The sequence below is a fragment of the Panthera pardus genome, unplaced genomic scaffold (assembly GCF_024362965.1).
Source record: "Panthera pardus isolate Hobbes unplaced genomic scaffold, ASM2436296v1 HiC_scaffold_8, whole genome shotgun sequence".
NCBI lineage: Eukaryota > Metazoa > Chordata > Mammalia > Carnivora > Felidae > Panthera > Panthera pardus.
Window position 1 is genome coordinate 14,014,574 of NW_026527013.1, and position 18,700 is coordinate 14,033,273.

Genomic DNA, 18,700 nt, shown 5'->3' on the forward strand with positions numbered 1-18,700 from the left:
GAGGCAGGTTTGGGGATATGAGGGCCGGTGACTAGAGTCTGAAGGTGGATGTTCTTGGGTTTGAGGGTGGAGGCTCTGGGAGGGTCAGAGGAGAGTTAGGACCCAAAGCCTGGTTGGCAGTCTCAGGCCGGGGCAGGGGATGAATTCCCACGTTTGAGGGAGGTCTTGGGGAGTGAGTGACCCTGGAAAGGGAGGGGAAGTTCTCAGAGCTCTTGGACCAGTTTCCCCATGCTCCTCCCCATCTCGGCCCCGCCCCTCCCCCTTTTTGGAACAGACCCCGCCCCAGACAAGCCGAACTTCACCTTCGGGCCAGCATCTACTCTCCGAGCCCCCTCCCGGGTCCCACCCACCCCTCACTCTTCGCCTTTGTCCCGCCCCTTCCCAGCCTAGGCCCCGCCACCTAGACCACGCCCCACCCCTTCTCACAGACTCCGCCCCCACCCAGGCCCCGCCCCTCTACCCTGGGTTGAATTGGCTATGCCTTCACCGCCCCAGCCCTTCCGCAGACCCCACCTCTCTCCGCCCAAGACCCACCCCCTCATTAGACTGGGCCCCACCCCTCGCCCAGGGCCGGGCTCCTTGCAGAGCAGGCCCGGTGCCGCCCGCCCCCGTCCCCCCACCCCCGCGTTTCTGTCTCCCGGGCCGGCGCGCGCGGCTCCCGTCACTTGAACGCGCGGCGGCGGCGGCGGGAAGATGGCGGAGTCCGGTGGCGGTGGTGGCGCTGGTGGCGGCGGCTTCGGAGCGGGCCCGGGCCCCGAGCGCCCCAGCAGGTGAGACCCGCCCGCAAGGTGGGCCGGTACCTGCCCCGGGGCCAGGGTAACGTGTGGGGAGCCCGGGGGATCCTGAGGGGCTGAGGAGCCTCCTGGGCTGGTTCGAGGGTCTTTGCGGGGGACTACGGGCTTCAGGGGGTCATGGAGTACTGAGAGGGACCGAGGGCTGCTGAGGGGCAGGTGAGGGCAGGCTGGTGGCCGCAGGACCTCGATGCATCTGCATGTGGCCCTAGGGATCTCCGGGGGCATTGAGGGGCATGGGAGTCTGAAGGAAAATTCATGGACTCCAGGCTGTGATGGGGTCATGGGGGAACTGGGCATGCCAAGGGCTCTGGCAGGCAGAGAGGGCCTCAGCAGAGGACCATGGGCAGTCTTGAGCTTGTTGAGGCAGTCTTGGGGACCCTAAGCAGTGGACTGAGGGGAGCTTGAGGGACTGAGGTCCAAGGCTTACTGGAGGGTGTTGTAGGACCCTGAGGTGTCTAAATGTGGTCCTGGGGGCATACTGTGGGGTCCTGGCAGGGATGAGGACTGTGGAAGGCTGGAGGTGGTGGCTCAAATGAACCTGAGGGCCTGAAAGAGGCCTAAAGGGCTTGGAACCTGAGAGGGGAGGCGGAGGTTGCCTCCCCAGGTCTCAGTGAGTTCTGATGGGCAAGGAGGGGTCTGGAGTTCCCCGGGGTCCTAAGGGCCTGGGGTGCGTCTTGGGGAGCTTTTGGTCTAAAGAAAACACAAGGAGCATCCATCTTGGGTGCTCGTTCCTCCCATCCCTGTGGGGTTCAAATCCTCCCGCAGGCGAAAGGACTTGAAGCAAGGTCTTCCCCACAGACCAAGGGGGCAGAATTCACCCTCTTTGGTCAGAGGGAGGCCTCCCCTTTCCTTTGGCCAAGTCCTGAGACTGGTTGCTTGAATCCCAGAACTGGTGTAAAAATGGAAGGTGTTTGTATGCATTGTTTTGGATTCTCAGAGGGGGAAAACACGTGCTTTAAGTAGCACAACCTCCCTCTTCCCATTGCACAAGGGCAGTGTGGCCGGGATCCTCCCATCCTGGCCCCCTAGGAAACCCTACCAGCCTTGGCTGGCCGAGGAGGAAATCTGGGCTCTTCTTGATGGTGAGCTTATGGAAGCGAATAATTTCAGTGTGATAAGTGCTGAAGTTGTTCACTACTTGTGAGCTGTGGAAGCCGTCCTCATTGGGGAGACTTGGGCTGGTGCTGACCTGAAAGACTTGATGGGTCGGCACATGAATTGGGCTTTAGAGGCCTGCAGTGGGGAGCGAGGAGAGCTCAGAAGATTTGTAAGACACTCAGGGGGTAGAGTTGGCAGGGCTTGTTGACCAGGCATGAGGCGACATGTAAGAAACACATAAAAAGGGGCAGCTAATTCTGGGCCCCTGCCTTGGGCCCAGGGAGGGGATAACCTGGGGGCAAGAGCAACGTATAACTAATTGCATACCACATAATTCACTCCTTTTAGCTGAGCAGTTGATTGAGTTTTAATAAGTTCACAGAGTTGTGCATGCTTTAATACAATCCGGTTTTTATTTTTATTTTTATTTATTTTTTTTAAAAATTTTTTGATGTTTATTTTTGAGAGAGAGGGAGAGAGAGAGAGAGAGAGAGAGCGGGGGAGGGGCCGAGAGAAGGGAGACAGAATCCGAAGCAGGCTCCAGGCTCTGAGCTGTCTGCACAGAGCCCGACGTGGGGCTCGAACCCATGAATTGTGCGATCATGACCTGAGCCGAAGTCGGACGCTTAACCGACTGAGCCACCCAGGCACCCCAATACAATCCGGTTTTTAGAAGGCCTCCATCACCCCCAAGAATTCCCTCAAGCTTGTTGCGGTCAACCAAACTGCCAACCCCCTGCCCCAAACACACCCTGATTTGCCTTTGCTCTCTGGTTTTGCCTTTTTAGAAATTTTCTATGAATGGAATTCTACAATATGTGGCTTCTTACGTCTGGCTTCTTTTCCTTAACTGAATGTTTTTGTAAGTTCATCTGTGTTGTCACAGGTATCAGCAGGTTGTTCTTTTTCATTGCTGCAGAGTATTCCATTATATGGATGTATTTTTAAGAGAGAGTGTGCATGCTCGTGAGCGGGGGAGGGGCAGAGACAGAGGGGGACAGAATCCCAAGCAGGCTCTGTGCTGACAGCGGAGAGCCTGATGTGGGGCTCAGACTCACACACTGTGGGATCATAACCTGAGTCGAAGTCAGATGCTTAGCCAACTGAGCCACCCAGGCACCCCCTGATTTTGGTTTTAATTTGCATCTCCTTAATAAATAATCATGTTGGACACTTCTTCATGGTATCATTGGCTATTCATATCTTTGGTAAGGTGTCTTTTCAGATTTTTTGCCCGTTTTCTATTTGGGTTGTCTTCTTATTGTTGATTTTTAAGAATTCTTTATGTATTCTGGATACAAGTCCTTTATTAGATATATGATTTGCAAACATTTTCTCCCTCTCTGTGATTCATCCTATCCTTTCCTTTCCTTTCCTTTCCTTTCCTTTCCTTTCCTTTCCTTTCCTTTCCTTTCCTTTCCTTTCCTTTCCTTTCCTTCCTCTCTCTCTTTTTTAAAGTTTTTATCTATTGATTTTGAGAGAGAGAATGTGTATGCATGCACAAGTAGGGGAAGGGCAGAGAGAATGAGAGAGAATCCCAAGCAGGCTCCATGCTGTCAGTGCAGGGCCCAATTTGGGGCTCGATCCCATGAACTGTGAGATCATGACCTGAGCTGAAACCAAGAGTTGGACACGTAGCTGACTGAGCCGCCCAGGAGCCCCGCTTTCTTTCTTTTTCTTAATGATATCTTTCACGGGGCAAAATTTTGTCATTTAAAGAAAACGTTTATTTTTTGAGAGAGAGAGAGAGAGAGTGTGTGTATGTGCGCATGCCTGTGTGAGCATGGGAGGGGCAGAGAGAGAGGGAGACAGAGAATCCCAAACAGGCTCTGTCTCACGAACTGTGAAATCATGACCTGAGCTGAAGTCAAGAGTTGGATGCTTAACCGACTGAGTCACCCAAGCACCCTGGAAATTTTGCCATTTTGATGAAGTCTGGTTTATCAGTTTTCTTCTCTTATAGATCACACTTTTAGTGTTGTATCTAAGAAATCTTTAAAAAAATTTTTTTAACGTTTATTCATTTTTGAGAGACAGAGACAGAGCATGAGTGGGGAAGGGGCAGAGAGAGAGGGAGACACAGAATCTGAAGCAGGCTCCAGGCTCTGAGCCGTCAGCACAGAGCCCGACGCGGGGCTCGAACCCATGAACTGCAAGATCGTGATCTGAGCCGAAGTCGGACGCTCAACCGACTGAGCCACCCAGGCGCCCCAGAAATCTTTTTTTTTAAGTTTATTTATTTATTTTGAGAGAGAGAGAGAGAGAGGGAGAGAGAGCAAGCAGGAGAGGGGCAGAGAGAGAGAGAGAGACAGAGAGAGAGAATCCCAAACAGACTTTGCACTGTCAGTGCAGAACCTGATGTGGGGCTGAAACCCACAAACGGTGAGATCATGACCTGAGTCCAAGTCGAACGCTTAACCTACTGAGCCACACAGGCGCCCCTAAGAAATCTTTCCTAAATGGAGGCACTTTTTAAAAAGACATCCCCCCCACCTCTGAGAGGCCCATTTGCTCCCTTCCATCCATCCCGGTGAAAAATTACCGTTGTCTAGAGTAACTGATAGGGAAGGTGCTCTTATCCCTGTGGTGCTGGTATGGGGAGAAGGGGCCAGAATCCCTAATATGGTGAGATGGAACGTATAGAAAGAGGATCGGGTTTTGAGGGAGATTGTGGCACACAGTGTTTTGCCAAGGCTCCCTTGAGGTTAGAGGCCTTTGTAGCATTGTTCGTTTATTCATTCCTTCATTTATTCCAAATGGGCCGGTGAGGACCAGTGTATGACATGCCCATGCCTCATCTCCTCCATACTTCCACACTCCAAGGTCATGGCCTCTCAGGGCCATCTGCCTGACCACCTGAGCTCAGTTAGCCCCAAGAACACTTTTTCTGGCCACTTTGTATTACGTGGTAAAGTTTAAATAGCATAAAGCTCACTCCCTTAAAGCAAACAATTCAACGGCACTTAGTACCTTCGCGATGTTGAGGAACTATCACATCCGCCTAGTTCCAGAACATTTCCATCACTTCAAAAGAAAATTCTGTACCTATTGACAGTCACCCCCTGTTTCCCCCACCCCAGCCCCCCACAACTATGCATCCAATTTCTGTCTCTATAAATTTCCCTGTTTTGTAAACGGAGTCCTACAACATGCGGCCTTTTGTGTCTAGCTTCTTTCACTTTGCACGTTTTCCAGGCTCATCTACATTGGAGTGTGTATGAGTATTCCATTCCTTTTTATGACTTTTTATTTTCACCATGTGGAAATAGCACATTTTGTTTATCCATTCACCAATGGATAGACATCTAGGTTGGTTCCACCTTTTGGCTACTTTGGATACTGCCGCTGTGGACATGCACGTTCAGGTTTTGGTCGGAACACTTGTGTTCAGTTCTTTGGGGCATATACCAGGAGTGAAGTCGCTGGGTCTCATGGCTGTGGTGTGTCCTCGATCACGCTGTCACCACCTGCCGCTACTTGGTATGTTTGTTAGTGGGCACGCCTTGAGGCTGGAGAGCATGTCTGCCTCATGCTGTCTTGTATGCCTGGAGCAAGGCTGCAACAGAGGAAGTAAATGTTCGAGAAATATGGCCGGGAGCGGGGAGGGAGAGAGGAAGGGATGGATTTGAAAGGGGTGTGGCAAAGCTCTCTAGAGCTTGCAGTCTGGCGGGAAGGAAGTCCCCTCTGCGGGATTGGGTCAGTCCTTCGCCTTTTCAGGGAGACTCGCGGGGTTGCTGAGGCTGGGGGAGGCTGGCCTTGTCTGTGAGGTGGTTTTCCAGTCTGCCAGGAGGCGCCTGCATCTGCCTTTTTGTCCCATGAAGGGTTTTGTCATTTGGCCAGGGGTGGGGGTGGTTCCTGTCTTCCCCTTGGCCTTTCCAACGGTCCCACAACTCAAGAAACTGTCCTCAGGAGGGACTAAGCTCCCCCACCCCCCACCGCCCCCAGCATTATATAACTTGTTTGTTCCAACTTCACTTTTCTGCAACCAAGGGGGAAAAAAAGAAAGAGAAAAGCTTATTCTCCTTCCTTCCCATCTCGAGGGATCAACAAAAAACTCGTTGCCTAGTAGAGATGGTCGTTAATAACCAAGCTGAACCTCCGGGATGGATGGAGCGTGGCTGTCTCAGCCGAGGGCTTGCAGACGGGAGGTGGGGTCCTAGCTGCAGACTCACTCGCACAAAAGACACTTGTTCTCTAGTGGGCCCCCTCCCAGCTCCACCTCTGGCCTTCCACGAAGGTCTGGGTTTCGGGAGGGAGAGGAGGTTTGTGGCCACTCGGGGTGTTGTGAGGGGGTGGAGGAATTCTCCTGGGAGCTGCACTTCCCCGGCTGAAATTCCATGACTGTGAGGTACCGGGCCGGTTGACTTCTGGAGGGACCTTCTTGCTACGGAGGCTCTTCAGATGTTGGGTCACTGGCATCCTCGGTCCTCGGCCCATCTTCCCTAACAGCGTCTGGATGGGGCCCCGTCTCGCTGACTCACGCTGCTCCCGGGGGCTGAGTCGAGGGTATCCGGTAAGGGACGTGCCGGCCGCAGGTGTTTTCATGGGAAGTTATGGCCCAGACACAGCGTGAGCGGGTTTGGCAGTTCAGCGAGGCATCTGCTTCTGGCTTGGTGACCTTTGCTTGTTTAAACTTTCTTAACAAGCCCTCTCTGCCTGTGCCCTAGATTGTCACCACTCAGCCCCGAGGCCCTAGAAGAGTCCAGCCCCCCAACCGTTGTGTGAAAGACTGGGGGACCTTTTGGCCTTTTGAGAAGGTTCTTGTTCCTTTGGCTTTGTCCTCTTTTCAGCCAGGAGGGAGAGAGGGAGTGTTGACTCTTCAGAGATGGGGCCTCAGCTCCTCCCCTTGAGAATTCTGGGAGATCTGGTGGTATCGGGGGCCTCATCAGAGCCCCCTGTGTCTGTGGTCCCTCCTCCTGGCAAGCAGGGCGGCCCCAGGTACTCACCGTGCACCTCGGGCATGTCTGCAACCCTTCGTGCCTTAAATTGCTCATCTGGGAAGGCCGACTGGGAAGGGGATCTGGGACGAAGTGACCTATGTGAGGGTGCACCTGGATGTGGCGTGTGCGTCGAAATGTTAATGTAGAGATGGCGACGTCACCCTGCAGTCCTGATGCCGCCGACATTCTGGCCGCTGCAGCCGCAGGGGGCACGAGGGGATTGTGGGGTTTGGGCAAGTCTTGCCTACGAGTCAGTGTGGCAGGGGGGAAAAGAGAAAGCTGGTGTGTTAGTCCATTCTGGTTGCTGAATGTCATAGACTGGGTGGCTTACAAATAATGCACACATTTCTGAAAGTTCTGGAGGCTAGGAATTCCTCGATCAAGGCACCAGCAGGTTTGGTGTCTGCTAAAACCGCTTCCTGGCTCACAGATGGCTGTTTTCTTCCTGTGTCCTCTCGTGATGGAAGAAGCAAGGGGGCTCTTTGGGACCCCTTTTTCTTTTTCTTAAGATTTTTATTATTTTTAAGTAATCTCTACACCCGACGTGGGGCTCGAACTTACAACCCCGAGATCAAGAGTCGCATGCTCTACCGACGGAGCCATCCAGGCACCCTTGGGTTCCCTTTTATAAGGGCACTGATCCCATTCGTGGCCCCACCCTCATGACCCAATCACCTCCCAAAGCACCCCCCGCGGCCATCTGAATACCATCATGTCACGGGTTAGACTTTAACGTGTGCACTTTAGGGGGACACAAACATGCAGTTGTCCTGAGCAGTGGGGAGGATGGTGGCACTCTGACTTGGTGGCCGTGAGAGGGTCAGTGGCAGGGGCAGTAGGAGAATGGAACACATCAAGTCCAAGCTGCTTCTGCAACATGGAGAGGGCAGGCGCTTCTAGGCGAGCCTCGCACCCCCGGCAACAGAGGGCAGAGCACAGCTCTGTGGGTCGCTACAGAGTATTGGGGTGGGGGCAGTGGAGTCTGAGGCAGGCTGGAGGGAGCGCTGGGCCGGAGGTGCTAGAGGGCCGGGGCCCGAGAAGCTCAGCTCCTCCTCAGGCAGTGAGGTGCCCCCTTCCTCACCGCCCCCTTCCTCACCGCCTCGCCAGCAGGGTCCTGCAAGCTCACGATGTGAAATTGCTCTGAAAACCACTCACTTCACCCCGAATTGTGGAGCATTTGTCTCACAGCTGGACGGCTTCCACCTGGTAGCTGCGACCCCCCCTGGGGGACGGCCTTCTTGTCGTCGGCCATAGGGGTAGAAAGGTTTTATTAGCCTCTGCTATCACAGTGCCATCTCCAGGGAGCCCATGCGGTGTGTCATCCCACTTTTCTCAAGGCCGATTATTTTTTATTGCCGATCCACACGGGAGAGCTTAGCGAGACCAGGTCGGAGGTTTGCGCGCGTATCGCCCACCCCAGACACTTTAAAAGCGGGGCTTTCTCTGCATTGCTACCCTTTGGTCTTAGGGCGTGTTACAGACTTGGGGTTGAAGGCCCTGGAGAAGGGGAGGGGAGGAAGGCCCAGATAGAAACAATTCCTCCACATAGGCGGCTTCTGGCATCCCTGGCTCTGGCTCCTTTCTCTTGCAGACGGGACTCCTTTGACGCCTTTCTCTTCCTCTGGTGATTGTCCTATGGTTCCTGTGTGCCTGCTGCTGTGCCTGACGCTAGCCCTGGGCCCCCAGGCCAGACAGGCTTTACCCGCGTGGGACATGCCAGCGGGGTTAGCAGGACAGTTGTGTAGTCATCTCTTTTTTTAAAAAAAAAAAAATTTTTTTAACATTTATTTTTTTTTGAGACAGAGAGAGACAGAGCATGAACAGGGGAGGGTCAGAGAGAGAGGGAGACACAGAATCTGAAACAGGCTCCAGGCTCTGAGCTGTCAGCACAGAGCCCGACGCGGGGCTGGAACTCACGGACCGCGAGATCATGACCTGAGCCGAAGTCGGCCGCTTAACCGACTGAGCCACCCAGGCGCCCCTGTAGTCATTTCTTTACACTTGCCATAAATGATCCTGAGGCCAAGTTGGACGTTCCTGCCTTTTCTGGAAGGTTCTGAGAGCCTCATGGATGTGGCTTAGCTGAGTCTGACGGTTAGTGTCATCAGCTCAGAGGAAGGGGGTCGTGGGAGGTAGACTATTTTCTGGGTATGGGCAAGTGGCATGTGAAGGTTCTGAAGGAGGAGCAGCCTGGCTTTTCAGGAGTCATGAGGGCAGAGAGGAGCTGGAGAGGGTGGGAAGGAGGAGGCCAGGAGACTCAGGGGGTGCAAAATTTGAGTCAGGGGAGCCTGGGTCAGATTTATGTTTTAGAAGGACCCCTCTTTCGAGAGACGAGGGGGCCTGGACCTAGCTAGGAGCCGTAGAGATGGTGAGGTGGGCATGAGTTTGGGGAAGATTCGAGATTGAACTTGTGCCATGTGCTGATGGACAGTGGAGGCCAGGCACGGAGTCACTGGCTCTCAGATTCCCTCCAGAGACCGGGGAGTGAGTACTGGTTATCGACAGGTGGGCAGGTGAGCTGGCAGGAGGTAGGATGAGGCCCCACTTGCCTGAGGATGTGCTGCCTGTGAGCATCCAGTGGAGATGGGGGGCAGAGGTGGACAGCAGCCCGGAGGGCTTGAGGGCTTGTCTCTGTTCTGGAAAGCCCTTGTGCCCTTGTGCCTCTCCTTGCTCAAGGGCCCCAGGTCTTCCAGCGAGCAGTTGCTGGTCCCAGGAATGTCCCTTCTCCTGAGAAGAGGCTTTGGCCTAGTCTTAGCCACCCAGGGAGGTCTCTCCAGTTTGGATTCCGCACCCCTGCTGGAAGCTTCGCTTTGAGAGCACTCCCCACACACACGTTTATTTGCTGTCTCCTCCCCTCATCTCTTGGCCCACCATGTTGGTTCCACCTTTGAGCCACATCCCTGTCTGGCCCCTTCTTCCATCTCTTCCTCATCCCTGCTCTGAGCCGCCATCGTGGGCTCTTGCCCTCCCAGCGGCTGCTGCCCTGCCCTCCAGGGGGTCCTTCCCAAGACAGGCATCAGACCACGTGGCTCTGCCTGCCTCCTGCCTGAGGGCTTCCTCACTTTCAGAACAACCTTTACTTCTCCATGGGACCCCCACCCCCACCCCCACCCTACAGTGAGGCCCTGCCCACCCGCTGTGTCCTTGTGCTTCTGCGGCCCTGCTGGTTTCCAACAGCACTCTGCTGCCACCCCTCCTGGGCCTTCCACCTGGCTCTTCTTGGCTGGAGTGTCCCGTCCCTGTGCTTTGCACAGCCCCCGGGTGGCCTTCTTGGGGCCTGGTGGCTCTGTCCACTTGCCTTTCTGCACCCTCCGCCCTGTGATCACAGTACATTCTGTGTGCTTAAAGACCCGTGTCCCCTAGAATGTATGCTTCCTAAGGGCAGAGCCTCCCTGTGGTGGCTCCGATTTGCTCCAGCAAATAGCCCACACATAGCCTGGGATAGGTTTTCGAGGGGACCTGGCCTGACCTAGAGGCTTCTGGAACAGCCTTCCGCACTCCGCTGGGTGAGGATCCTCCGTTCCCTCGCTTTATTTCACGGCACGGTCTGGGTAGGGAACCAGGAGCGGGCATGTTGGTCAGTGAACCAGCCCGTTAGAGAGAAGCCAGTGAGCGGTCCCCTTCTGCGGGTGCTTGACTTAGTTAACGAACAGGATCTGAGCGCTGTGTGCGGAGGACGGGAAACGGCCGGCCGCTCTCCCTGTCCAGCTGCCTGCAGTGGGAAGTGGGGGCCCGGGCCGCAGGGTCCCCACTGCCGGCAGCCCCGCCCTCCTCCTGTGGTAGCCGCTCCGCAGCTGTGCAGACGAGCTCTTAACACTTGTTAACCCCGAGTCTCCAGTCTCTTCCTCCTCCCCCGCCCCTTTCCCATTTCTCTCCAGAGAGGACCGCGCAGGATTCACAGAACTCATCCCCCACGGCTACGAGAGCGCTTCCCTAGCATTCCTCCTCGGCGGAGCGGGTTTTGGGGCACAGCCAGCGTGGTTTCAGACCCCGAGCAGCCGAGGGGCCGACTGCTTCGCGCACACCGCCTCACCGCACACTGAAAATATTGTGATTCGGGAGGAAGTAACCGGCACCTTTGGGGAATCGCAGACCTTTCCTGTGAGGGAAGCAGCTTCCGGAATTGAACAGCTCAGCCTGGAGGAAATCTTGAGGGGTGGACCTTTGGGCTTTTAAAGGCCTCGAGGGGGGTCACCCGAGTTGAGGCCGAAGATGTTTTCTAACGCCACAACTGCAGAATTCCACAGGGGTCAAAGACGGATCGGCTGGGAGCGGGAGCGGGCTGGGCTGCATATCCGGAGAGCTCTCCTCTCAACGGGATGTTAGAATTTGAAGCAGCCTGCCGAAGGAAGCAGAGCAGAGAGTCGTGATCACCAGAATCTTCCGAGACCGGAGCCCAGAGTAGGGCACTCTCCCAAGGCGGGGTTTAGGGGGTGGCAGGTACGGGAGCCCCACTGAGGATCCCCGAGGCAGCCTCGACATGGACAACTCACAGGACTGTGTTTAAAAGTGGTAACCACGTGCTTGCCTTGGTGAAGTCTGGGGGGTCCCTGGAGGGCATCTCCCGCTCTCTTTTCTCCCCTTCTCTGTCCTGCAAGGGGGTGAGGCAGGGCAGTTGGGAGCACACAAATGTCTATGCTGCACGTGAGTCACTTGCAGCAGCAATGGGTGGTGTTTTTCTTGCCGAGGCTGATGGCATCGCATCGCCCTGCAGCTCCAGCCTTAGGCTTGCCGCCAGCATTTTAGCATTTAGAGTTGCTGAACTTTCGCAGTGGGGGCCACGGGTGGCTTGCTGACCTTTCGTGGGGAGCCAGCTGTCTTGTCACAGGCAGACAGGACTCAGGCTGAGTATGGCCACTACCCACTTGCTGCCAATTGCCCAGGTTGGACTTCCTCAACGCCCCCGGCTCCTCCCATCCCCCCCCCCCGCCCCCCCGGGGTGGGAAGATTAAATGCAGGGTAGGGAGAGGCAGCAGCCGGAGAAGTGTTCATTCCATGGTGGTTTTCTTAGAGGCTCATCTGCAGTGTGGTGGACAGGAGCCCTGGATCAGAGATTTCTGACGTCGAAAGCCCCCTTTGGTTATGAAGTCTAGAAACTCAACTCTCTGCCTTCAATTAGAAAATGAAAGTTCAGGGGCGCCTGGGTGGCTCAGCCAGTTGAGCGTCTAACCCTTGATTTAGGCTCAGGTCATGATCCTGGGGTTGTGGGAGCGTGTGCTGCATCGGGCTCCGTGCCGAGCATGGGGCCTGCTTAGGATTCTCTGTCTCTCTCTGTTTCTCTCTCTCCTCCCTTCCCCTCTGCCCCTCTCCCCTGCTTGCATGTGCTCTCTCTCTTTCTCTAAAAGAAAAAAAAAATTAAATAGATAATAAAGTGTTCCGTTAAAAAAAAGAAAAGTTCATTGTTCACATAAAAAAAACCGTTCAGGGAGAGTTCTAGTTTTAGGTACACTGAGATTCAGGGCTCAGATGATTCCCTTGGAATCTGTGACTCCTTTCTCTCAGCCCTCTTGCTCCCCGTCATCCTAGCAATCACAGGGGAAAGGCAAATCTCCACTTTCGTAGCTCCAGCAAAAGTCCCAGGGAGGATTCTGATTGGATCACATGGGTCACACCCCCATCCTGGGACCAATCAGTGTAGGCAGGGATCTGGGAGGCTCTAATTGGTCACCAGTCTCCCTTTTCAGCCCAGGGATAGGGTCTCCTGATTCCTACCACGGGGGAATAGGAGGCTCCCTGAGGAAAACAGGAAACCCTTATCTGAAGAGGGGAGGGATGTTGGCACCCCCTAAAATGGAGGTATTCATGACAGGCTCCTTCTGATGCCTGGATTTGTGCTGCTGTTGGAAGGACTGGGCTGAGCCATCTCCATGTCTGCATCTGCCTGTGTCTGGCCTAGCACCACTGGTCATGAGCATGTGCCATTTGGCAGAACCGTCCCTTTTAGGGCCTTAACACCTGCCCTGGCAGGGGAGGTGGCCGGGCTGGCGCCGAGATGCTGGAGTTTGGCAGTGCTAGAATCTCACTGGGCTTTTGGGTGGTGCTTTGGGGCCATGTAGCCATGGGCCTACTTGCCTGACCTGCAGAGGTTTTGCTTATTTAAGTGGCTCCATCGTCAAGCCCAGTGTGGTGGGGGTAACATGCGGGGCGATGGGCTCTGACTGGGATCAGCCTTGTGTCAGTGGGTGGGAACGAAATAGGCATAGCCTCAACCTGAGACTTGTCCACGAGTCTGCCCCTGCTGCCCCTCACCTGGAGGCCCTGGCTGGGCTTTGAGGCGAAAGGGAGGCTGTGGAGAACCCTGGCCGGGGCGCGAGGGCAAACATGGCCATGGGGAGACCCTTCTGCTTTCAGAAGGCAGGAGGGTAATGTGCCAGAGTGCATGGAAGGGTTGGTGGACTTGGAAGCGTGGCATAAGGAGGAGGGTTGCGGGGGAGGCAGGAGGAGTCAGCCCTTCAACATGGTGAACAGCATGAGCGAAGTGTGGAGGCCAGACATTCCAGAAAACATCCTGGTGAGGGCTTCCTGATTGAGCCCAATCAAAGGATAACATACTCAGTCCCAGAACGAGGCGCAGGAGGTTGAATGAATGGGATGAAGAGGGCAGACATATGCGGTAGCTATCAGCAGCAAGCAAAGATATGAGTCGGGCTCCAGCCAATGCTGCCCCCTGGTAGCCATCCACCTGTCACCTCACCAATTCATCGACCTACCTGTCCACCCACTTATCCGTCCATCCGTCCGTCCGTCCATCCACTCATCCACCCACTCAGCCATCCAGCCACCTAACCAATGAGCATGACTGAGCTCTGAGCACGTGCTGGGCACGGTGCCAGGTACTGGAACACAGCAGGAGACAGAACCCATCCTGCCCTGCCCTGGTGAGGTTCCTGTTTCGGCCTCAGGGAGATAGGCTGGGAACAGATGGGTGGTGTGCCCGATGGAGCAATAGTCGGGGGGCAAATAGAGCTGGGTTGGGGGTCAGAGAAGCCTCGGGGCCTGGATGGGGCTCTCCCACTGTCCCAGTGACCTGGCAGGATGGGATTACATCCCTTGTAGTGGCTGGAGGATTAGTGGGATAGTCTCCACCCTGGCCCTGGCCAACACTGAGGAGCCACATCTGGATCTTCCCGCTATCCAGCTCTGCGTTCACTCATGGTGCAGTGTCCTTAGGGAGTGGTTTCAGCTCTCCCAGCCTCGGTCTCCCCATCTGTATCATGGAGCTGATATGGGGCTACCCACCTGGGGCTATGGAGCGGCTGACACCAGGCCTCTTGTGTGCTCTGAGATGGCCTCGGTCGGGTGCCTGAACCTCTCTGTGCTTCGGTGTCCCCATCTGTAAGATAATAGTGGTGTCCTCCTTTCCAAACTGCCTACCGAGAGGTGAGCTGGGAGCCAGGTTTGCACCTACTCCAGCCGAGTATGGAGTGGGTGCTCACTCGCCAGGACAGGGAGGGGCGGAGGTACTGCGAAGGCAGAGAGCTTGCTGCTGGTGAGGGAAGTAGGGTCTGGGTGTCCCCTTTTCTTTGTTCCAGGCTTGAGAAGGGCCAGAATTGGGCAGGTATGGGATCAGAGGGGTGCTGCCCACAGGGTCCTCTGGCCGATCGGCAGTGGCCAGGTCCCCATGTGTTCTGGGCTCACTCAGAGATTGGGATATGGCCCAGGGTCCAGGCAGGAGGTCACCGCCCAGCTTGAGGGGCACTGGGCTGACAGCGGCCCATGAAGAATGAGGCTGTGGAAGGCCATGGGGGGCTTAGGCAGGAGAAAGATGGGGTTTGATGTTGTTGCCTTACCCCGGTGGGAGGGTGGGCAGTGTCTGCAGAGTTCTCCTCAAGGACCCAGTAAATATTTGGGGAGGCGGGGGTTCATGTGGTTTGTCCCTGTCGTAGAAGGGCAGGATGGCCAAGCTGTCAGGGCCCGCCTTGAGTAGAACCGGCACTTGAGCGTGGCCACCCCATGCCAGGCTCCGTGCACTTGGAATCGTGGGGGGCTTCCATGTGGGCTTGCTGGGCTCTGATTGGCAGGCTTGTGCTGTGTGGGGGCAGAACCTAGCCTCTACGCCAAGTCCTGAGGAGTTTACTTCTCTCCCCATGCCGGGCCCTTGGGAGGTTCAGGATGGTTCTTTCAAGGTGGATGTGGGAACCTCTGCCCGCTTGCCTCGATGACCTCCTTCCCACCTCAGCCTCCCTGGCTGTCACGTGGGGGCTCTCAGGAGTTGCCAGCCCCAGGGGCCTGCAGGCTGCATGGTCACTTCCTGCTGGGAGCTCCCTGACAGCCCCTCTGTTCTGTCACCCTGTTACTGCCTGACGAAGCCCGACGGACGGGAGGTAAGGATATACACATAGGGAGATGGCTGTGATGGTGATGCCATGAAGAAGGTGAAGTAGGCTGGCGTGGCCTGGGGCTCCTCTGCAGGGCTCAGGGAGGGCATCTCTACAGGCAACATGCTTCCAGGATGGGCTCACAGTGGGCCTTCGTCATGCCCACGCCTCTGGTTCTTGGAGGCAGGTTGGGTCGGGGGCAGTGGGTGAGACCCCATTGGCCCGGTGCACCTGCCCTCCCGGGATACACAGATTTACTCACAGGGTGCACAGATAGTAGGCCTTGGCTCTGGGGATCGTGTTTTAAATAATTGAAGCAGACATGGGAGAAAAACCAGCATGATGACTAGGAGTGAGAAATAAACAACCATTGGTAGCATGGAGAGGGCCGAGGCTTGGTGGGGGAACGTGGGGCCCGGGGGCCCTGGCTGGATTTCTTCTCTGCCTCTCTAGGTCTCTGTCTCCTTCCCTGGCTGGCTGTCCTCCTCTGTCTGGGTCTCTGTTCCCTCTCCCTCTGAGTCTTTGTCCCTTCTGGGTCTCTGTTAGTGGTTTGGTGACCGGGCCTGCTGGGACGCTGCAGCGAAGGACCTGCATCTGCCCCTGGGCTCCACGCTTGTCCACCCAGAAGCTCTGGTCTTTTGTCTGCGCCCCTGGGAGCCCAGGGGTCAAGCCTCATGAGACAATTGCAGGCAGCTCCTTTGGAGCTTATCAGGAAGGGTAGCCCCAGGAATGGGCCTGTTGCCGCCTGAGGGGTGAGGAGGGCGGGCTGGCCTCTGGCGAGCAGTCCCAGGAGAAAGCTCACTGACGTGAGCATGGAGGCTGCTGGCCAGCCTCAGCATTTGAGGGCCCGTGCAAGGTGCCAAAACATGGTGACTCTATCCTTTGGGCTGGGAGCACAGTACCCGGAGCTGTGAAATATTGTGGGAACCATGGCAACAGTAGCTGGGGGCGTCTGCCTTTGTGGGGCATGTGGGACTCTGGCTTAGATGCACTTTTTACCCACGGAGCTGCATGTCCAGGAGCCAGTGCTGCGGCCTTGGCAGTCAGCAGGCTGCGGTATAGCAAGAAGCTGGAGTCGCCTGCGACTACATTTGCGCACAGGGCTGCGCTGGGCCTCAGTTTCCCTGTCTTGAAGGGAGATTCATGAGGTTGCACGTGAAGAACCCGGCCCGGCATGTGCTCAGTCAGTGGGCCTGCCTTGTAAAGAGTCAGAGGTGGACGGGAGAGAGAAGGCAGAGAAGTTTCCGGTATGGCTGGAGGACAGGGGGTAGGGGAGGGTGCTGTGTGAAATAGGGCAGAGAGGTGGACCAGCTGGCCGCCAGAGCTTCTCCAACACTACCCCCCCCCCCCGCCCCGCCCTGGGTTCTGTCTCCCTCTCTGGGTCTCTCTTCCACCCCCACCCCCCACAAGTCTCCTTCTCCCCTTCATTCTGGGTCTCTGTCCCCCTCTCTGAGTCTCTGTCCCCCTCTCTCCTGTGAAATGCAGCATCTTCCCTGCTGACGCACCCGGGACCCTCGGGCGGAGTGGCCTGCAGCTCCCTGGTACGTCGTCGGCCGGGGTGTGAGCCAACCAGCTGTGCTGTGCTGCTGCGCTCTATCGAGCCACATGGACAATAAAACCGAAATTGGCTTTGAAAGTGGAAGTGCTCTCCGTTTTGAGGGGAAGTGAGGGAATTTGCATGTCAGAACAGTATGTTAAAGGGGCAATACCGTCAGACTCTGTTCTGGCCCGAGCTTCGGGCTCCATGTGGGGGTGGGAAAGGATTTTACAAAACCCCAAAGAAATGTTTCCATGAAATTCTTTCTTGTTCTTGCCTTTCCTTTCCTTTTTTTTTTTTTTTTTTTTTTTTTTTTTGACATTCCAATGAAAAGAACTGTTCCGGGGCTTCAGATCTCTCCTGTAGGGTCGGGAAACCAACTATGGGGACCAGGGCCAGCAGCCAGATGAGGGCAGGAGTTGGGGAGCACCCACCCCACCAGGTGTCACTTCCAGGGCAGCCCCCGCGTCCACTGTGGGGCCCTGTCAGTGGGGCGTGGGGACGGCAGTTGGTGTGGTCCTGCACCTCTTGTGGCCTTCCCCACTTGGCCATCTTGTCTTGGGTTGGGTCCCCCTAAAACAGACTCTCAAACAAGGATTCCAGCCCGTGGTGTATTCTGGGGGTGACCCCACGAAGGACTGCTCTGTGTGGGGAAGGAGACCACACGGGGGGGGTGTCAGCAAGGAGCTGGAGACTCGAGGTGGGCAAAGGGCTTGGCTGGCCGTGGACCCCCAGGGGATTGTGGAGATCTCGCCACAGATAGTCCCCCTGGGGTCTTCACCCTGCCCGGTCCCACTTTACATTAGCCCCGGTGTAGGGGAGACTCCAAGGGAGGCAGTGGCTGTGTCCCCATGTCCGGTAGAGGCCTAGGCCTGGCCAGAGGTGCCCAATGACAGTGCTGGGGGATGCAGTATGGGGTCAGGACAGCCCTGAGCTCAGGCCAGGCCTGAGGGGGGCATGTGTAGCCCCTCAGAGGCCAGATCCAGGCCAAGGGTGCAGCTGGGGCGGCAGTAAGCGGCCTCCAGAGACATCCTGACCCGGCTGCTGACGCATTGGCTCCGATGACTCAGTGCGGGGTGACCGTGGCTCGGGTGGCCGTCTGGAGACTCGGACAGGCTCAGGGCCGCCGCCGCCGCCTTCCTGGGGGCCCGTGGCCCCGCCGCGCCGGCCGCCCCCTGTCTGGGCTGGCCTGAGTAATGGGTCCTACCCTTAGTCATCGGTCCCAGGCCTCAGCCCTCCCTCCTCCTCCTGCCCACCTCCGCCCAGCCGAGCCTGTCTGTCCTGGGGACTCCAGCTGGCTTTCTCCCTCCTTCCCCGAACTCCCCAGAGGCTGTGAGGTGTGTGTGGTGGGTGCTGATGGGGGCTTCAGGGACAGCTGTGCCATCTATGAGATGAGAGGGGGGAAAACAGCCTTGGAGGGTACAGCGAGCCTTGCCAGGGGCATGAGGAGAAGGGCCTGGAGGAGGACGAGGTGTGTGCAGAAAGGGGCCGTTTCCCCCCCATTCAGCACAGCTCAGGTCTCATACCCTGTCAGCAGCTGTGCGGTGGGCTTGGTCGGGGGCTCGGGGCTAACTCCTGTGTAGGAGCATTTCAATGCTTGAGGTGCACGCGGACCCTGTGCTCAGCTGAGGGCAGCCCTTGGTCAGAAGGTCCAGTAATTCTTCATACCCCTTTGGAAGGGGTTTAGCTGGTTTCTCATCTTTGGCCCCCAGAGACGGTATTTGGTGAATATCCTCCTGCGTCCCTCATCTTGCACACGTAAGTATATCTCAGATAAATCCCAGAAGTAGAGTTGCTGGGCCAAGGACGTGAGCCTTTAGAATTTCGCTAGGTCTGTTGAACTGGCTTCCTGGGTGTTGTTTCACTTCACATTCCCACTGGGAACTGATGTGAGTCTTGGCTACCAGCCACAATGCTTCTGCTCACATGAAGGGTGAAGCCAGTCCCTTGCTGTGTGCACGTATTTTATCGTGAGCCCTTCTGACTCTTAGGTCTCTCCAGCCAGCTGTGCTT

General features: G+C 56.2%; 1 protein-coding gene across 2 annotated transcripts in view; it reads left to right on the plus strand.

The window, feature by feature from the left end:
- The first annotated feature begins 549 nt into the window (after positions 1-549).
- Positions 550-18,700, plus strand: part of KLHL26 (kelch like family member 26) — a 28,134-nt gene continuing 9,983 nt past the window's right edge. The window contains exons 1-2 of one of the 2 annotated variants that reach the window (XM_053897278.1): positions 550-770; positions 2,681-2,778. Coding sequence is in view for 1 of the 2 variants with exons in the window: in XM_053897277.1 (XP_053753252.1) it covers positions 694-770 (77 nt within the window). In the remaining variant the exon portion in view is untranslated. The remainder of the gene's footprint in view (positions 771-2,680; positions 2,779-18,700) is intronic. The other variant, XM_053897277.1, reaches the window with a different exon arrangement.